The sequence below is a fragment of the Cnephaeus nilssonii genome, assembly GCF_951640355.1.
Source record: "Cnephaeus nilssonii genome assembly, chromosome: 6".
NCBI classification, from domain to species: domain Eukaryota; kingdom Metazoa; phylum Chordata; class Mammalia; order Chiroptera; family Vespertilionidae; genus Cnephaeus; species Cnephaeus nilssonii.
Window position 1 is genome coordinate 99,302,395 of NC_137077.1, and position 21,691 is coordinate 99,324,085.

The following is a 21,691-nucleotide window of genomic DNA, read 5'->3' on the forward strand; positions in this document are numbered from 1 at the left end:
TTGACTTTGTACAGGAAAGATTTCACAATACGAGTCCAAGTGATTTTGAGAGTAACTGTATTAAAGCTGTGGACATTGAAACAATAAAGGGCTTAGGATAGAAGAAGCAACAGGAGAGAGACAGGGGCAGCTGCTTTGGCCTCTAGAAATGTTATAGGAAAGAAGTGAGTCAAGGGAGGCTGCTGTTAGCTCACTGGGGAGTCACAGAAAAGGGGGCCTTGGAGACGGGTTCAGGGGGTGAGTCCCAGATGAGCTGTTGCTGCCCATTGCTCCCCTGGTTGCAAGTCTTGTGGGGTCCCTTAGAGTTTAGGAGATGCATGCCTGTCAAGGAAGAAGAGGAGGAAGGGAAAGGTGTGGGCATGCTCCCTGGAGGTAGAGGGAGCACTGTTTTTTTTTTTTTTGTTGTTGTTTTGAGGGTTTTAAAGGCTGGGAGTTTAGGGGAGGTCTTAGGGAAGGATCGCAATAGAATAGCATCAGCTTTTCCAGGTGTGCCTTTTCAGAGTCCTGATTTCCACTGATCAGTCAGTGTCAGGGCAGGGAGCCACTAGTCATTGCAGCTGGTCCTGGCATCACCCACCTCGTTTTGTAACTGGACAATCAATGAGTCTGGGCTGCCTGTCACCACTTGAGTCAATTCAGCAGAGACAGGATTGTATGAGCATTTATTCCAATAATGCCAGCAATATGGATGGCAGCAGGTCATCCACAAAAATCTGCTCTGCCCCCCACCATAAGCCAGCTGCTTATATTGGGACGAAGATTACATTGGGGAGTAGGCAAAAGGGTATGCCAAATGGGCAGTTTACAGGTAATACCTGCTGAGGATTTGCAAAGGCCAGCAGGTATGCAAAGGGCTGGGATCTTCAAGGAGCTGGTGATATGCAAAGGTCTGGGGTTGTGGGGGAGCGGGCGTTTCAAAGGGCTGGTGGCTCTGGTTTCTGCAACAAGGTGGTTAATCTTTACATGATAATTGGCAGCTCCTGGATGTGGAGGATAGGCCGCATTTCCAGGTGAGCTCCCAGCTCCCATGTGTAACTTCCAGCCAGGTCAGAATGTGCTTTCTTTAATCAGAACAAAACAATCACGGTTAATAGAGTCTGATTAATATTTCTTACAATTGCAGTTGGTCCCCAATATTCTATTTTTGCTTCTATCAGTTTGCTGCTTTTCTGGGCCTGGAACTGAAATACAACTGAAGCCAAATGTTATCTCTAGGGAGGGAAGGTCAGAGGGTCTAAACCTCATGACTAGTGATATGTCAAAGGAGGAAAGGCCACCTTGGGGATGAGGTCTAGCGCCAGTTTTGTACATTGCTGGGCACCCAGGGCTTTTTGCCCTGGTGACCTTCCTTATCTGGCTGTAAATTGCTCTGCCACTTTGTTCAGCTAGCTGTCTCAGTTTCCCCATTGTACTTGCCAAGGAATTTTCCTAGTTTCTTACTATCCTGCTTCAGTTGTAGGTATTATTTTTAGCTTACTCTGGAAATCTGTCTGCTTCTAAAATGCGCATTTTCTGAAGAATGCCTCTGGAGGCAGGCTGGATGTGCATTTTTCATGGTGAGGAGGGCGTGTAAGAAAGGAACATTAGAAAGGCGTCCAAAGACCTGGATTTTCATCCTTACTTAGTGATGTTAATTTTCATCCTAACTAGAATGACTGTTGGACAGTGGGGGAATCCTTCATCTTTTCTGAGCCTCCATTATCATTTGTAAAAGGAGAGTGTTGGATTGGATTACATTCACTGCTGGTTTTTAAAATTGTGGTAAAATACACATAACATCAAATTTACCATATTAACCACTTGAAAGTGTATAGTTCAGTACTGTTAAGTACATATATATATTGTTGTGCAGGCAATCTGCAGAACTCTTTCCATCTTGCAGACTGAAACTCTGTGCCCAGGAAACAATAACTCCCCTTTCCCCATTCCCCAGCCCTGACAACCATCATTTTACTTCCTGTCTCTATAAATATGACTATTCTAGGTGCTTCATATAAGCAGAATCCTACTTTTTTTTTTTTTTTTTTTACTGGCTTACTGATAAGTTACCTGGAAAATAAAAGGCAAAGTGAGAGGCAACAAGCATTTGCTTGAAATCTAAAAGAATAAGCTATTGGGGAAGCATTGATTTAGGCAGAAACCCAAATAGTGTTCTGATAAGAGACAAAGGCAGTGGGTATTTATGAGAAAATGAGAAGAGGAAGAGTCCATTAATAGAAAGAAGGTATTTCTATTGGTACAGATAAGCTTACATAGTGATGCTAATTCTTTTTTTTCTTTTTCCTTTTTCTTCTTTTCTGTGATGTTAATTTCAAAGAATATTTTTAAGTTTCAGTCCTATAGCCAGTCCAGTAGTCATAAGATCTGCTTTCTTGTTATCTTTGCAAACATTATGGGGGAATATAATGTTGCTTTAGTCCCAGTCCAAAGGTTATTTTGCCCTGTTTTAACATTCCAAGGTTTGAGGCATGATGGTGCAAGGCAGTTCCTCTGGAATGGCAGCTCCAGATCCATTTTATTATTATTATTACTAGAGGCCCGTGCACAAAATTCATGCACTGCAGGGGCAGGGTCCCTCAGCCCGGCCTGCGCCCTCTCACAGTCTGGGAGCCCCCGGGTATTTCCGATGGCCCTTGGGGGATGTTTGACTGAATGACGACTGTTGGACATCCTTAGCTCTGCCATGGAGGCAGGAGAGGCTCCCGCTACCACCACTACGCTCTCCAGCCATGAGCCCGGCTTCTGGCTGAGCGGTGCTCCCCGTGTGGGAACGCACTTACTACCAGGGGGCAGCTCCTGCGTTGAGCATCTGCCCCCTGGTGGTGAGTGCGTGTCATAGTGACTGGTTGTTCCGCCGTTGGGCCAAAACAGGCTCTCCAACATCCCCCGAGGGGTCCTGGATTGCGAGAGGGCGCAAGCCAGGCACAATGGGGACCGGGGAGGGACATAGGAGGTTAGCTAGACAGGGAGGGGCTGTGGGAGGGCTCCAGGGCATGTCTGGCCCGTCTCACTCAGGCCCCGGCTAGACCCCAGTAGCAAGCTAACCTACTGGTCAGAGTGTCTGCCCCCTGGTAGTCAGGGCACATCATAGGGACTGGTCGACCAGTCGGCTGTCTGCCCCCTGCTGGTCAGTGCACATCATAGGGAGTGGTTGAGAGGCCTTAGCATATCATTAGCATATTATACTTTGATTGGTTGAACGGCCTACCGGACGACTGGACACTTAGCATACTAGGATTTTATTATATAGGATTATTATTATTTTTGTTAAGCCTCACCTGAGGATATTTTTTCCATTGATTTTTAGAGAAAGAGAGAGGAAGGAAGGGGGAAAAGAGAGAGAGAGAATATTGATGTGAGCGAAGCACATCAATTGATTGCTTCATGCCTGCACCCCGTCCGGGGCCAGGGATCGAACCTGCAACCCAGGTATGTGCCCTTGACCGGGAATCAAACCTGAGACCCTTTGGTACTCTGGCCAACGCTCTAACCCCTGGGCCATGTGGCCCAGGCTCTGGCTCCATTTTAAAGTGGCTCCACTTATATTATTTTTTTGTATCACTTAACATAATGTCCTCAAAGTTCATCCATATTGTGTCACGTGTCAGCATTTGTGTTTTAAACTGAATAGTATTCTGTTGTATGTATATACCTCATCTTCTTTATCCATTCCAATGCTATTTTTGGATCTAAAATTTCTAGTTTTCCATGAGCCTTATCTGGCAGCCAAAGCTGTGGCTCCCCAGGAGAAGGCACCTTGCCAAGGGGTAGCAGGTCAATGGTGGAAGTGCAGAGGCCACTCTGGATCAGAGGCCAGTGTTCCTTCTTTGAGAACAGGCTATTCTGCTTGCCACAAGCGGCATTTAGAGAATGAAAGATAGCGAGTCCACACATGCTAACTTATGATGGTACCTGGCTTTGGTTCACACATTTACAGAAGTGGGGTGAGCTTTCTAGTCTCTCTCTCTCTCTCTCTCTCTCTCTCTCTCTCTCTTTCTTCTTCTTCTTCTTCTTCTTCTTCTTCTTCTTCTTCTTCTTCTTCTTCTTCTTCTTCTCTTCTCTTCTCTTCTCTTCTCTTCTCTTCTCTTCTCTTCTCTTCTCTTCTCTTCTCTTCTTTCTCTCTCTTCTCTTCTCTCTCTTCTCTTCTCTTCCAAAAAATGTGTTTTATCAGGAGTAAGTAAAGTGTCACTTGATCAAGAGGTGTAGCAAATGAACATGATTGTGGGGCCATGCTTGTCTCAGTGGTATTTCTGTTCTTGAGGCAAAGATCATTTCTGAAAATAATACCAAAGATAGACATTCCCCTGTGTTCTGCTCTCTCCTCCCTGTCTATTGTCACGATCCCTTTGACAGTCTAAGAGAATTCATTTCTGTGTATCTTAGCTTTTAAGCTGCTTCCAATTTTGTAGATAATTTCTTGTTGCTGTCTGTGAAGAAAATGGAATGATATTTGCCACTATCCATTTGTCATAATTATAGCATATGGTGGATGAAGCAGAAAAGTACAACGAGAGAGAAAATACCTGGTCTGCTGGAGGAGACAATGGAAATGGCAGGTTTAGCTGCTGACTGGCACTTTGTGAGAGAAATCTTTTCAGAGCGCGTCCCCTGATTTCCCAGTATCAGGTTCAGGTGTTTCTGTGGCCACATTTCTGACAGGGCATCTGCAGCTGTCAGATGTCCCTTCTGTGCTCATGAATTCTCGTGAACCACAGGCTGACCACCTGCAGGGCCCAGTGTAGCTTCTCAGGCAGGAGAGGACATCATGGTACCATTTTTAAAAAAATAAACTTTATTGATTTTTTACAGAGAGGAAGGGAGAGGGATAGAGAGTTAGAAACATCGATGAGAGAGAAACATCGATCAGCTGCCTCCTATACACCTCCTACTGGGGATGTGCCCACAACCAAGGTATATGCCCTTGACCGGAATCGAACCTGGGACCCTTCAGTCCTCAGGCCAACGTTCTATCCACTGAGCCAAACCGGTTAGGACATGGTACCATTTTTGATAATACACCTGAGCCCAGATGATGTTCATCTTCATGGGAAACACACTGCAAGAACTGATATGATCTGTGATATGTTTACAATGCTTAGAGTTTACAAGTGTTAAAAAAAAAAGAAATGGAATCACTTTAAAATGGAGCTGGAGCTGCCATCCCAAAGGAACTAATTGCCTTGCATGTCTTATGCATTAAATCTTTAGAATGTTAAAATTGGGCAAAATAGTCTTTGGACTGTATCCCAAACAACTGTTTGCAGAGATAACAAGAAAGAAGTTATGACAACTACTGAATTGAAAATGAAAAACATCGTTTAGAATTAAAATCACATTGTTTTTGGTGCTCACAAGCTAACATAGTGATTTTAATTCTCATGAAATGACTGCCCAAGATCACATGTGAAAGAGACAGCCCCATGGGAGGGCTGTGCACCATACAGAAGGGCATCCTTGTTGCCTTCCCCCCTTAATACTGCTCTCTGTTTGTAGGGAAGCACTTTCAAGCTCTCATCTTCAGTACCCCACCCCCTCCGAATGTTAATGTGTAACATGTATTCATTCAGTGTATTGTTAGCTTTGTTATGTGATGAGATTTATCTTTTTTTTCCCTCTCTCTCTCTTTTTTTTTTAAATACAGAATTCGAAGAAAAGTGGTATATCAAGGAAAAATGACATAGGTATGTAATGATTTTTTTTAAACTTAAGAGTATGTACCCAGGTGTATTTCTTGTAGATTATTTTTCAGTGAAATTCATTTTTCTTTCTGATTTTATTTATGGTGTAAATATTGTTGTGTTTCCAATAAGGGCAGATTACCCTACCAGGTGAGTAAGACAGCGTCTCTATAACTAGAGGTCCATACTTGTGGGAGAAAAGGACACACTTTGGCCTTTGTTCATGCCCTCCTCTGCCTGGAGCCAGGTCCCCCACTGTGTACCCGCAGATACCACTTGCCCTGCAGGTCCACTCAGTGACATGTCTTCTGTCAGACTCCTCCTGATCCCTGGTGTGGAAGGGATGGCTTGTTCCTTGGCAAACCCACCACACTTCTGTCACAGCCCATATACACCCTTATTTGCAACCTCTTTTAAACGCATATTTCTCCCTCAGCATAGTGTGTCTTCAGGGATGTGACCATGAATGAGAATTTTTTTTTTGTATTCTGTGGGAAACATACTGCAGGGTGTCAATGGGAGGGTAAGGTCACACCTTTGTCAGTAGGGGTTGGTCTTTTCTCAAAGGGTGTGAACTTTGTCACTGTCCATCATTTAGGGTGTGCAATGGAGACCTGGAAGGTGGGCTGGGACAAGAGGGAAAAGGTATGCCTTCTTTGTAGGCCTTTCCTTCCTGGGCCCAGATTCTAAGGAGTCAAGAATACCTGCGTAGGGGTGGTGGTGGGCTGGCCTCTGCTGGATAGGTGAGCTGAGGCCCTGCACACAGGGGAGCTTGGGGCATAGGTGGGGGTCTGTGGGCTCGGAGAGCAGCCTTAGTTAAGGATCCACATTGCTTTGTTGCCTTTTCTTCTCTGTGAAAACATTCTTTGTAGTTCAGCCATGCCTCCCCATGTGGAGGTTTCTCCTCTGCTGCCAATCTTGTGGGTTTGGGCATTTGTTTGTGTATTTATTTCATGGGAGCTGATGGATCTCCTCATAGTAATTGGTTATTAAATGAACTCTAATGGTTATTAATGACCATTGTCGGGAACATGGGTTTGAAAGGACCTAGACTTGCAAGTGCAGATGGCCAATCTGGTGATAGTACTTGGTATCTGATCATCTGAAAAGGACCCAGGGGATGTGTCGGCCACCATCAGTGAGTCTGCAGGACTGGAGGCTGCTAGGGCAGCTGCCCCATAGAGTCAGACAACTTATGTCATGGTCTCACAGTACTCAGGGCTGGGTGACAGCCTCCAAGGGCGGGCAGTCTCTTTTTCTCTGACTTACCACCTAACCCATAGATTCACCAGTTATGTTATTCTCATCAAGTGACACATAATTGGAGAGTGACTCTTCATGTGTGAGTGCATGTGTGCATATTTATCCTCCAGCTTTAAATCATGAGCCAACTTCGTATCCAGCTTTGCCACATTGATTTCTCATCAGTAAAACATCAGCCTTGTGAAATCCACGTTTCCAGATAATTTATGATCAGGAAGGATCAGTGTTTAGAGTGTTTGGCACATGACAGATGCTTAGCACATGCAGAAACAGAGGGCCTTTGATTTCTTCTACCTTCATAGAAGAATTGCTTCTCGTAAAGGGACCCTTTTGAACAGGCGTCCTCAAACTACTGCCCGCGGGCCACATGCGGGTGTTTTTGCCATTTTGTTTTTTTACTTCAAAATAAGATATGTGCAGTGTGCATAGGAATTTGTTCATAGTTTTTTTTTTTGAACTATAGTTCGGCCCTCTAATGGTCTGAGGGACAGTGAACTGGCCCCCTGTTTAAAAGGTTTGAGGACCCCTGCTTTTGAACCTTCTTTGGCTCAGTTGCCTGTACTCAGCACTCTGCAGATCTCCACTGGCTTTACAACCACATTGATCCTTTCCATATCCTTGACTAAGTTCTTTATCTTCTTGTCACATTCATCATTATTGTCAGGCACTTAGTGTACTACCCATTTGTCACACATTCCTGGAGGAGAAACAACGACAATCTCTATTGAGTGGTGGCAGTGTTTGCTAAAACCAAATTGCACTGAGTTTAGAGAAGGGCAGCCAAAGTGAGAGGAAGTAGTGGAGTTGTCTTGTTAGCTTCAGTGACTGGGCAGTGGGAGCCTAAGAGTCATATAGCCAAAAGTGTCAACAAAGAAGACACTATAAGGTGACCTATGTAATCTAGACACTGCTAGAATGTGACACAGTGAGGGAGGGTTTAGGACATGTGTCAAAATGTTTCATGAAAAAAAACATCCTGAATATTTAACTGAAGAGAGAACCCTGACCAAGTACAGAAAGTGGAGACCACATAGAGACTGGTAGGAAGTGTGGAGGCATGAAAGGGCTGGCTGGACACCCACAGACAGCAGCTGAAGTTCTGGAGGGATGTCGCAGATGTGGGGGATTCTAACTTAGAACTCTGGGGTCTAAACCCCAAGCTGAATCCCCCAGTCCAGAATACCAGAACCGAGAAAGGTGCCCACATAACAACTGGCTGTGAAAAGCAGCAGGGTTGCTCTCTGTCATCCAGAGATGACTGAAAATGCAGGCACCCACTTAAAGGGCCAATGCACAAAGAGAAATATCACTTAATCAGAGAATCAAAAAGAAAAAACAATTAAAAAACAGAAGGATAGCTTAAGGGAGTTATGGGACAACATGAAATGTAACAATATTCTCATAATAGGAGTGCCAGAAGGGGAAGAAAATGATCAAAGAGTAGAGAACGTGTTTGAAGAAATAATGGCAGAAAACTTCCCTAACTTAGTGGAGGAAAAGTCATACAAGTTCAGAAGGCACAGAGAACTCCAAGCAAGAAGAACCCAAACAGCCACATGCCCAGACACATCATAATTAAAATGCCAAAAATTAAAGACAAAGAGAGAATCTTAAAGGCAGCAAGATAAAAGCAACTTGTTACCTGCAAAGGAGCTCCCATAAGGCTGTCATCTGATTTCTCATCAGAAACTCTATAGGCCAGAAAGGAATGGCATGAAGTATTCAACGTAATGAAACGTAAGGATCTGAAACCAAGGTTACTATATCCAGCAAGACTATCATTCAAAATATATGGCTAAATAAAGAGCTTCCCAGATGAAAAAGGCTAGAGGTGTTTGTCAACACCAAACCAGCACTGAAAGAAATGTAAAGGGACTGCTGTAATGAGAATAAATAGGGAGAGAGAGAAACCTAGGCATACAAAATTAAAATGACAATAAATAAGTACCTGTCAACAACTTCAAATGTAAATGGAGTAAATGCTCCAATAAAAAGACATAGGGTAGCTGAATGGATCCAAAAACATGACCCAATTATTCCTGGAGGAGAAACAACGACAATCTGTCTACAAGAGACCCACCTCAGAACAAAAGACTCACACAGGATGAGAGTGAGGGATGGAAAATTTTTTTTCATACAAATAAAAGCAAATAAACAGTGGGGTAGCAATACTCATATCTGACAAAATAGACTTCAAAATGAAGACCATCACAAGATACAGCAAAGGCCACTACATAATACTAAAGGGATTGATCCAACAAGAGTATATAACCCTGGTAAACATATATGCACCCAATATAGGGGCACCTAAATATATATTTAAAAAACAAACAAACAAACAACCTCTAGAGGACTTTAATAGAGAGATTGACAGCACTTCAGTTAAAGTAGGGGACTTGGACACTCTGCTGACTTCACTGGATAGATCTTCCAGACAAAATAATCAAGGGAACAGTGACTCTAAATGACACACTGGATCAGATGGATTTAATTGACATTTATAGAAAATTTCATTCTATAGGTGCAGAAAATATTCTTCTCAAGTGCACATGGGTCATTCTAAAAGATAGACCACATGTTAGGACACAAGATAAGTCTCTACAAGTTCGGAAAATTGAAATCATATCAAGCATCTTCTCAGATTATAATGGAATGAAATTAGAAATCAACTATAGTAAAAACACTCAAAAACATACAAACACATGGAGGCTAAATAGCATGTTACTAAACAATGAATGCTTACCAATGAGATCAAGAAAGAAATAAAAAAAAACTTCCTGGAAATAAATGACAATGAACTCACAACAACTCAAAATCTATGGGACACAGCAAAAGCAGTTCTGAAAGGCAAGTTCATAGCATTATAGGCATACCTCAAAAAATACGAAAAATTAATAATAAACTACTTAACCTTATACATGCAAAAAAAGAAAAAAAAAGAAACTAGACCACCTACTTACATACACAGACTAAACTCCAAATGGATAAAAGACTTAAATGTAAAATGTGAAACCATTAAAATCCTAGAAGAAACTATAGGCAGCAAAATCTCCAACATTTCTTGTAGTAATATGTTTGATACATCTCTGAGGGCAAAGGAAACTAAGGAAAAAAATAAACAAATGGGACTACATAAAAATAAAAAGCTTCTGCACAGCAAAAGAAACCATCAACAAAATGAAAAGGGAGACTACTGTATGGGAGAATATATTTGGCAATGATACATCTGATAAAGGATTAATATCCAAAATATATAAGCAACTCATACACCTTAACAAAAGGAAGACAATCCAATTAAAAATGGGCAAAGGACCTAAATAGACATTTCTCCAAAGTGGACGTATAGATAGCCAAGAGACATATGAAAAAATGCTCAAAGTCAATTATCAGAGAGATGCAATTTAAAATGACAATGAGGTATTACCTTGTACCTGTCAGAGTGGCTACCATCAACAAATCAACAAATGACAAGTGCTGGCAAGGATGTGGAGAAAAGGGAACCCTCGTACACTGCTGGTGGGAATGCAGACTGTTGCAGCTACTATGGAAGAAAGAATGGAGTTTCCTCAAAAAATTAAATATGGAACTTCCATTTGACCCAGTGATTCCACTTCTAGGAATATATCATAAGAAACCCAAAACACCAATTAGAAAGAATGTATGCACCCCTATGTTCATAACAGCAAAATTACAATAGCTAAGATCTGGAAACAGCCCAAGTGCCCATCAGTAGATGAGTGGATTAAAAAGCTGTGGTACATTTATATCATGGAATACTATGCAGCAGTAAAAAAGAAGGATGTCTTACCCTTTGAGACAGCATGGAGGGACCTGGAGAGTGTTATGGTAAGTGAAATAAGCCACTCAGAGAAAGACAAGTATCACATGATCTCACTCATATGTGAAATCTAATGAACAAAATAAACTGATGTACAAAATAGATCCAGAGACATAGAAGCATGGAACAGACTGTTGAATCTCAAAGGGAAAGTGGCGGTGGGTGTATGGTTGGGAAGAGATCAACCAAAGAACTTGTATGCATATATGCATAATCCATGGACACAGACAATAGGCTGGTGAAGACTAGGGGTGGGTGACGGGGGAGAGCTGTAGGGGTTCAATGGGAGAAAAAAATGGGAAATATGTAATATTTTTTACAGTAAAGATAAAAAGAAAATATTTAGTGATGCTGATTTACAGAACAGTGGGAATTTAAGCACATAGGCTGTTTTCAGCTCTAATCTGTGCTAACCTGGTTCTTTTCTGGAAGGGGCTATGGCTGAATGGCATGGAGATGATTTTCTGTCATTATTATCAGGATTTTAGGAACTGGGAGCACCCTTTCTTTTTTGCCTTAATACCTGTAACTCCCACATAAGTATCCTATTCCTTAGCCATAACTGTGCGGGTCTTAAATTACCCTATGAAGAGATGAGGACACTGTCCTAAGGACATGCAGAGAAGAGAGGGGAGGACTGTGAAGGTTTGGGTCCCACTGTCTGGGGCCCCAGGCAGTTCCTGAGCCTGTTTCAAGTTTCAGAGTTATTGATCTGGAGTCCTCTGAGTGAAGCCTATAAACCCTTCATGATCTGATCTGGCTGAGGCAGCCTCCCTCTCTAACTTTATCACTGATTCTTCCTGCATCCTGTCCTCAGAAGTGCCTGTCACACTTCCTCGTCACCCACTCAGGGATGCTACAGATATAAGGCCGCTGTAGTTCAGTAATAAACACACTTTTCTCTCTGCTGCTAATCTGGAACTCCCTGAGCCTAATCCTGCAGAAAATGGCTGCTTTTTAATGGAAGCTGGAAACGCCTCCTTCAGAAGCTCTCCTTGCAGTGGCTCCCCCGCCTCTGTGTTCTCACAGTGCCCCGTGCGGGCTCTGGCTTTGCCCTTATGCCTTTGTGGTGTGATGGCCTACTTCCTTTTTTTAAAATTTATTTTTATTTTTAAAATTTAAGTATAGATAGCATACAACATTATGTTATTACATTACTTTCAGGTGTACAAAATAGTGATTTGATATTTATATACGCAGGGGTCCTCAAACTTTTTAAACAGGGGTCCAGTTCACTGTCCCTCAGACTGTTGGAGGGCTGGACTATAGTTTAAAAAAAACTATGAACAAATTCCTGTGCACACCGCACATATCTTATTTTGAAGTAAAAAAACAAAATGGCAAAAACACCCGCATGTGGCCTGCGGGCCATAGTTTGAGGACACCTGCCTTACAGTGTGGACCCCACACTAATTCGGGCAATCATCTGTCCAGTGCAGACTATCACAATATTACTATGTTCCCTTCACCTTTTTTTACCCACCCTTCCACCCCCTCCCCTCTGGCAACCATACCTTTGGTCTCTGTTTCTACAAGTGTGTTTTTGTTTTGTTTTGTTCTTTAGATTTCACATATGAGTGAAATCATATGGTATTTGTCTTTCTCTGACTGACTTATTTCACTTAGCATAGTGCCCTCTAGGTTCATCCATGTTGTTGCAAATGGTAATATTTCATTTTTATTTATGACCAAGTAATATTCCATTGTACCACATCTTTCTTCATCCACTCGTCTATTGATGGACACCTAAGTTGCTTCTATATCTTGGATATCCTATATAATAAAAGCCTAATATGCTAAATGTTCGGTCGTCTGGTCGGCTGTTCAACCAATCAAAGTGTAGTATGCTAATGATATTCTAAGGCCACTCAACTGATCGCTATGTTGTGCACTGACCACCAGATGGTAGACAGTCGACCAGTAGGTTAGCTTGCTGCTGGGGTCTGGCCGATTGGGACTGAGCGAGATGGACCAGACATGCCCTGGAGCCCTCCTGCATCCCTCCCCAGCCCCTATCGTGCATCAGTGGGGTCTCTCAGCCTGGCCTGCACCGTCTCACAATCCAGGACCCCTTGGGTGATGTCAGAGAGCTGGTTTCAGCCTGATAGCGGAACGACCGGTTGCTATGATGTGCACTGACCACCAGGGGGCAGTTGCTCAATGGAGGAGCTGTACCCTGGTGGTCAGTGTGCTCCCACAGGGGGAGTACCGCTCATCCAGAAGCTGGGCTCACGGCCAGCCAGCACAGTGGTGGTGGTGGGAGCGGGCCTAAGCTGTCAGTCGGACATCCCCCGAGGGCTTCCGGACTGTTAGAGAGCACACTCTAGGCTGAGGGACCCCCTCCCCCCACCCCAAGTGCACGAATTTCATGCCCTGGGCCTCTAGTTGTAAATAATGCTGCAATAAACATAGGGGTGTATAAATCTTTTCAAATTAGCGTTTTGGGTTTCTTTGGATAAATACCCAGAAGTGGAATTCCTGGGTCCTATGGTAGTTCTATTTTTAGTTTTTTGAGGAACCTTCATACTGTTTTCCATAGTGGCTGCTCCAATTTGCAGTTGACCAACAGTACACTGGACCATGCTTAGATCTTTGCACTTCGTAGAGATTCAGCGATGTTTGCTAAATGAGTGCACATAGCATGCAAGGTTGAAGCACATGGAACAGGAAGGGAATGCTTTCTTAGCAGAAAAAAACATACAGCCCAGCTAGCATGGCTCAGTGGTTGAGCTTTGACCTATGAACCAGGAGGTCATGGTTTGATTCCTGGTCAGGGAATATGCCTGGGTTGTGGGCTCGATCCCTGGTAGGGGGCGTGCTGAAGGCAGCCGATACATGATTCTCTATTATCATTGATGTTTCTCTCTCTCTTCTTTTCCCTTCCTCTCTGAAACCAATAAAAATATATTTAAAAAGAAAACATACAACTCACAGCACATGACCCAAATATGTGAGAGAAAATTTTTTATTTTTCTTCTTACAAAGCCTTTTCTCTGTGTTGGACAAGCTGAAAACTGAGAGCTCTGCTGGTCTGGCAGGAGTGGTGGGAGTTGGTTTCTGTGGTGAGTGTAGCATTAGCCTTTGACACATGGATCTGCTCTCTTAAAAATTTCATTGTCAATTATTTTGTACCTACAAAAAGCTACACAGACTAACGTAATGAACATCCATGGATCTATCACCTAGCTTAAGAAATAAAATGTTACTAATACAACTGAAGCCTTTGAACCGTTACCTAGGTATGTTGTTTATCATTCTCAAGTAACCTTAAACTCACATCAGATATATGTACCTATAGATGCATACTATGTAGCACATATCCACTTTATGTGTTTATGTTTTTGTAAACCATTGATTTATATAATTACTAGAGGCCCGGTGCATGAAATTCCTGCACGGAGGGGGGTTGTCCCTCAGCCCAGCCTGTACCCTCTCCAATCTGGGACCCCTCAAGGGATGTCCGACTGCCCGTTTAGGCCCGATCCCGGTGGGTGGGATCGGGCCTAAACGGGCAGTCGGACATCCCTCTCACAATCCAGGACTGCTGGCTCTCAACTGCTTGCCTGCCTGCCTTCCTGATTGCCCCTAACCGCTTCTGCCTGCCAGCCTGATCACCCCCTAACCACTCTGCTGCCAGCCTGTTTGCCCCCAACTTCCCTCCTCTGCCGGCCTGGTTACCCCTAACTGCCCTCTCCTGCAGGGTTGATCACCTCCAACTGCCCTCCCTTGCAAGCCTGGTCCCTCTCAACTGCCCTCCCTTGCAGGCCAGGTGCCTCCCAACTGCCCTCTCCTGCTGGCCATCTTGTGGTGGCCATCCTGTGTCCACATGGGGGCAGGATCTTTGACCACATGGGGGCAGCTATATTGTGTGTTGCAGTGATGATCAATCTGCATAATACTCTTTTATTAGATAGGATAGAGGCCTGGTACAGGGGTGGGGGCCAGCTGGTTTGCCCTGAAGGGTGTCCCTGATCAGGGTGGGGTACCCTTGGGGCGTGGGGCAGCCTGAGCGAGGGGCCTGTGGTGGTTTGCAGGCGGGCCACGCCCCCTGGCAACGCAAGCGGAGGCCCTGGTATCTGGAATATATTTTCCTTCTACAATTGAAACTTTGTAGCCTGGAGCAGAGCCAAGCCTGGGGCTCCCTCCGAGGCCCGCAGCCATTTGTGTTGGGGTTATAATTGAAACTTTGTTGCCTTAAGCGGGTGGGCCTGGCCAGGGTGTGTGGAAAGCTTTGCTTCCCCTGTTGCTGGTGGCAACCCGGGACTGCTCTCTCAAGCTCCATTCTGCCGCCATTTGTTTGAATTTGTTTACCTTCTATAATTGAAACTTTGTAGCTTGAGTGGAGGCTTAGGCCTGCAACGGCTGGCAGAAAGCTTGGCTTCCTCTGTTACCTAGGAAACCTTGCCCTCTGTGGCTGTAGCCATCTTGGTTTGGGTTAATTTGCATACTCGCCCTGATTGGATGGTGGGCGTGGCTTGTGGCCGTGGCTTGTGGGCGTGTCGGAGGTATGGTCAATTTGCATATTTGTCTATTATTAGATTATTAGATAGGATTCCTTTGAACTTTTTTCAGTATTCTATCTGTACAGTTCATCTACAGTATCCATCTGGGTTGATGCCCATAGAGCTAGTTAATTTTTATTATTGAATTGCTTTCCAATTTGTGTATCTTGTTAGTGCATACGTGAGTTTCTTCCAGTGTTTTCCTTTTACATATCCTGCTGGGCACATGCCTGCTATAGACCCCTTTACACATGAGGGAGAGTTTCTCAATGTGGCAAATAGCAGTAGAATTCTGGGTCATTGGGAATGTGTATCCTCAACTTTATTAAACTTTGCAAAATTTCTCTGAAGTTTTTCTTTAATTCTTCACAAACGTAAATCCTTATAACTCCTCTTTTAATAAGTTGCTTCTTGTTAATGTTTCAGGTGTAGTGGATGGAAGATTACATTTTAATTGAAATAGAAAACACCATGTAAGCCCTTCAGTGTCCAATTCATAGAGCCAAGAGCTGACTTAAAGTAGAGATCAATATGTAGAATCTTCATATTTATATACACTCCTACCAGAGAGCACTGAGATCATATTCAATAGGTTGTTCAGCATTTCCTTTTAAATTTTGTATTGAGTTTTAAACAAAGAGCATTTGGGATTATTTTTAGGACCAAATGGCTTATTGTGGAGCTGTTTATTGTATTAATATTTGAGTGAGTGAGTAAATGAATGGGATTATGGAACTGAACATTAGAACAATAACATATCCTATGTAATAAAGACAGAATATGCAAATTGACCGTCACTCTGTGACAAAAGATGGAGGCACCCACAGCCAATAAGGAGGGAATATGCAAATAGACACGACAAAGATGGCGGTGGCCGGGCTGGGATGCTTGTGTCGTCGCCATGGCGACAAAGCAGGCGTTCTGCCCCGCTCCAGCCGCTCTGGGCCTCTGAGCAGCGCGTGTGTGCAGGTGCAGAGCGGCCGGGGCAGGGCAGGACGCCTGCTATGAGGAGGGATGGAGGGAGCTACAGGAGGGTGGCAGGGCCGGAGCGAAGGTGAAGGCGACTCCAGCCGGAACAAAGGTGGAAGGTGGCTCCAGCCAGAGTGAAGGCAGAAGGTGGCGGCCAGAGCAAAGGCCCGGGTCCTGGGTGCCAGAGGGAAGCCGGTGCTGGCAGCCAGGGGAAGCAAGGCCTATTCTTGCACGAATCTTCATGCATCAGGCCTCTAGTAGTGGAATAAAATTAAAACCAACTTAGTGTTCCTAAGTCAGGTGTTAAAGGGAGGATGGTCCCCACATTCATTTGCTGTAAACCTGGCTGGAGGCTACAATTTACGTGACATCTGCTTTTTGCCAACACTGCTGTCTGGTGGCAGGGTGCTGACACAGTGGCAGTTTCTATTTGCTTTTTTATTACAAGCTCAAAATAGGGGGGTGCCAATGTGCTTCTCCACAGTGGGACCTGAACCACCATCTCTGCTCAGGACGACCTCTGATAGTCCTTCTGGTCAGCTGGGCATGTCATTCCAGGGGTTCTGTCCTGCTGGCCATTGTAGAAAAGCCAGCTGCCTTCAGGTAAGTCTTTAGGGGGTTGGCAAATTCTGCCCGTGTTGTCATAGGTGAACTTCAAAAAAAATTTTAATTTAATTTTATTGTTTAAGATATTACAAATAGTAGTACATATGTCTCCTTGCCCCCCGCCCCCCGTTAACCTCCCCCCGGCCTCCCCTACCCCCTGGCACTTGCCCTCATCCCCCTGCCCCCAGTGTCTTGTGTCTCTTGCTTGTTCTTATGTGCATGCATACAAGTCCTTCGGTTGATCTCTTACACCCCAACCCTCCCCTACCTTCCCACTGTTCTATGCTTCTTTGCCTCTATTTTTTTCAACAATTTGTAATGTTCTTTATTATCCATAAACTAGAGGCCCGGTGCACGAAATTCATGCATAGGGGAGGGGTGTTGTCCCTCAGGCCAGCCTGCACCCTCTCCAATCTGGGGTCCCTCTCACAATCCAGGACTGCTGGCTCCCAACTGCTCGCCTGCCTGCCTGCCTGATAGCCCCTAACTGCTTCTGCCTGCCAGCCTGATCACCACCTAACCACTCCCCTGCCAGCCTGATCGATGCCTAAATGCTCCCCTGCTGGCCTGATTGCCCCGAACTGCCCCCCCACCCCCGCTGGCCTGGTCACCCCTAACTGCCCTCCCTTGCAAAGCCTGGTCACCCCTAACTGCCCTCCATTGCCAGCCTGTTCCCCCCCAACTGCCCTCCCCTGCAGGCCTGGTACCCCCAAACTGCCATCCCCTGCAGGCCTGGTCACCTCTAATTGCCCTCCCCTGCCAGCTGGTCGCCCCTAACTGCTCTCCCCTGCTGGCCTGATTCCCCTCAACTGCCTGCAGCTGGCATGGTTCCCCCCAACTGCTCTCCCCTGCAGGCCTGATTCCCCCCAACTGCCCTCCCCTGCAGGCCTGATCACACCCAACTGCCCTCCCCTGCAGGCCTGGTCACGCCCAATTGCCCTCCCCTGCAGGCCTGGGTCCCCCCTAACTGCCCTCCCCTGCAGGCCTGGGTCCCCCCTAACTGCCCTCCCCTGCAGGCCTGATAACCCCCAACTGCCCTCCCTTGCAGCCCTGGCCCCTCCCAACTGCCCTGCCCTGCCAGCCATCTTGTGGCAGCCATCTTGTGTCCACATGGGGGCGGCCATCTTGTGTGTTGGAGTGATGGTCAATTTGCATATTACTCTTTTATTAGGTAGGATGAGTGAGATCATGTGGTACTTATCTTTCACTGACTGGCTTATTTCATTTAGCATAATGCTCTCCAGATCCATCCATGCTGTTGCAAATGGTAAGAATTCCTTCTTTTTTACAGCAGCGTAGTATTCCATTGTGTAGATGTACCAGTTTTCTTTTTTTTCTCTTTAATTTTTTTTATTGTTTAAAGTATTACATATAGTAGTACATATATCTCCTTTTTTCCCCCATTGACTTTTCCCCAGCCTCCCCTGCCCCCTGTCGCATGCCTTCATCCCATCCCCCCAGTGTCTTGTGTCCATTGGTGTGCTTATATGCATGCATACAAGTCCTTAGGTTGATCTCTTTCCTCCCCTGCCCAACACTCCCCAGCCTTCCTGCTATAATTTGACAGTCTGTTCGGTGCTTTACTGCCTCTGTATCTATCATTTTATTCATCAGGTTATAATGTTCTTTATTTTCCATAAATGAGTGAGATCATGTGGTATTTTTCTTTCATTGCCTGGCTTATTTCACTTAACATAATGCTCTCCAGGTCCATCCATGCTGCTGCAAATGGTAAAAGTTCCTTCTTTTTTTTTTTTAGCAATGTAGTATTCCATTGTGTAGATGTACCATAGCTTTCTAATCCACTCATCTGCTGATGGGCATTTAGGCTGTTTCCAAATCTTAGCTATGGTGAATTGTGCTGCTATGAACATAGGGGTGCATATATCCTTTCTGATTGGTGTTTCTAGTTTCTTGGGATATATTCCTAGAAGTGGGATTACTGGGTCAAATGGCAGTTCCATTTCCATTTATAGTTTTTTGAGGAAACTCCATACCGTTCTCCACCGTGGCTGCACCAGTCTGCATTCCCACCAGCAGTGCACGAGGGTTCCTTTTTCTCCGCATCCTTGCCAGCACTTGTCCTTTGTTGATTTGTTGATGATTGCCATTCTGACAGGTGTGAGATGGCACCACATTGTTGTTTTGATTGGCATCTCTCGGATAATTAGTGACTTTGAGCATGTTTTCATATGTCTCTTGGCCTTCCTTCTGTCTTCTTTCAAAAAGATTCTATTTAGGTCTGTTGCCCATTTTTTTATTGGATCATTTATCTTCTTTTTATTAAGTTGTAAGTTCCCTGTAGATGTTGGAGATTAAACCTTTATCAGTGATAACATTTGCAAATATGTTCTCCCATGCAGTGGGCTTTCTTATTGTTTTGTTGATGGTTTCCTTTGCTGTGCAAAAGTTTTTTATTTTGATGTAGTCCCATTTGTTTATTTTCTCTTTAATTTCCATTGCCCCAGGAGTGGTATCAGTGAAGAAATTGCTTCGGCATATGTCTGAGATTTCTCTGCCTGTGGATTCCTCTAGTATTTTTATAGTTTCCGTCTTATGTTTATATCCTTTATCCATTTTGAGTTTGTATGGTGTAAGTTGATGGTCTAGTTTCATTTTTTTGCATGTATCTGTCCAATTTTCCCAAAACCATTTATTGAAGAGACTGTCTTGTCTCCATTGTATGCTCTTGCCTCCTTTGTCAAATTTTAATTGAGCATAATGGCTTGTGTTGATTTCTGGGTTCTCTGTTCTGTCCTACTTGTCTATATGTCTGTTCTTGTGCCAGTACCAGGCAGTTTTGAGAACAGTGGCTTTGAGGTATAGTTTGATATCTGGTATTGTGATCCCTCCAACATTGTTCTTTTTTCTCAGGATTTCTGCGGCTATTTGGGGGTCTTTTCTTTATTCCACATGAATTTTTGGAGAGTTCTTTCTAGGTCTGTGAAATATGTCATTGGTATTTTAATGGGGATTGAGTTGAATTTATAGATTGCTTTGGGTAGTGTGGACATTTTAATGATGTTTATTCTACCAATCCATGAACATGGTATATTCTTCCATTTGTTCATGTCTTCTTCTTTCTCTTGTTCCATTTCCTTTAGCGTCCTGAAATTTTCTGAGTACAGGTCCTTTATCTCCTTGGTTAAGTTTATTCCTAGGTATCTTAATTTTTTGTTGCAATGGTAAATAGGATTGTTTTTTAAATACACTTTCTGTGAGTTCATCATTGGTGTATCGAAAAGCCATAGACTTCTGGGTGTCAATTATGTATCTTGGTGCATTGCCGAATTCATTTATTAAGTCTAGTAGTTTTTTGATGGAGTCTTTGGGGTTTTTTATATACAATATCATGTCATCTGCGAATAAGGACAGTTTTACTTCTTCTTTTCCTATTTGGATGCCTTTTCTTTCTTCTTCTTGTCTGATCGCAATGGCTAGTACTTCCAATACTATGTCAAACAGGAGTAGTGAGAGTGGGCATCCCTGTCTTGTTCCTGTTCTTAGAGGAAATGATTTTAGTTTTTGCCCATTGAGTATGATGTTGGCTGTAGGTTTGTCAAATATGGCTTTTATTATGTTGAGGTATGATCCTTCTATTCCCACCTTGTTGAGAGTTTTTATCAAGAAAGTGCGTTGGATTTTGTCAAATGCTTTTTCTGCATCAATGGATATGATTATATGGTTTTTATCTCTCAGTTTGTTTATGTATCACATTTATTCATTTGCAGATGTGTACCATCCTTGCATCCTCGGAATTAATCCCACTTGGTCATGGTGTATGATCTTTCTAATGTAATGCTGGATTCGATTTGCAAGAATTTTGTTGAGGATTTTGGCATCTATGTTCATGAGGGATATTGGCTTGTAATTCTCTTTCTTTGTATTGTCTTTACCTGGTTTTGGCATTAGGGTAATGCTGGCTTCCTATAAAGTGCTTGGAATTGCTCCTTCTTCTTGAATATTTTTGTATAGTTCTGAGGAAGATAAGTTTTATTTCTTCTTTGAATGTTTGATAAAACTCTCCTGTGAAGCCGTCTGGTCTAGGTCTTTTGATTGTTGGAAGTTTTTTGATTACTGTTTCAATTTCCTCCATAGTTATTGACCTATTCAGATTTTTTGATTCCTCTTGGTTGAGTTTTGGAAGGTTGTATTTTTTTAGGAATATGTTTATTTGTTCTAGGTTGATCAATTTGTTGTAATAGTCTAGCTCATAGTATTTATTTATTTATTTTTTATGATTCTTCGTATTTCTGTGGGGTCTGATGTTATTTCACCTCTTTCATTTCTGATTTTGTTTATTTGGGTCCTCTCTCTTTGCTTCTTGGTGAGCCTAGTAAAAGGTTCATCAATCTTGTTTGTCCTTTCAAAGAAACAGCTCTTTGTTTCATTGATCTTTTGTATGTTTTTTTTTTTTTTATCTCTATGTCCTTTTTTTCCACTCTGATCTTTATTATTACCTTTCTTCTGCTCACACTGGGCTTTTCTTGTTTCTCTCTTTCTAATTCTTCAAGTTGCAGAGTTAGATGGGTTATTACCATTTTTTCTTGTTTTTTGAGGTAGGTCTGTAATGCTATGAACTTCCCTCTCAGGACTGCTTTCACTGTGTCCCAAAGATTTTTGGATTGTTGTGTTTTCATTGTTGTTTGTTTCCAGGATGTGTTTTATTTCTTCTTTGATCTCTTTGGTAACCCACTCATTGTTTAATAATGTGCTATTCAGCCTCCTAATGTTTGAATTTTTGTGATTGTTTTTACTGTAGTTGATTTCTAATTTTATGCCATTATGATATGAGAAGATGCTTGATATGTTTTCAGTCCTCTTGAATTTGGAAA

The 21,691-nt window shown here is 43.4% G+C and overlaps 1 protein-coding gene across 2 annotated transcripts in view; it reads left to right on the forward strand.

Annotated features, from left to right (window-relative positions):
* Positions 1-21,691, forward strand: part of B3GLCT (beta 3-glucosyltransferase) — a 159,819-nt gene that overhangs the window by 19,974 nt on the left and 118,154 nt on the right. For both annotated transcript variants that reach the window (XM_079773996.1, XM_079773997.1), the window contains exon 3: positions 5,642-5,681. In XM_079773996.1, the coding sequence (XP_079630122.1) occupies positions 5,642-5,681 (40 nt within the window). The remainder of the gene's footprint in view (positions 1-5,641; positions 5,682-21,691) is intronic.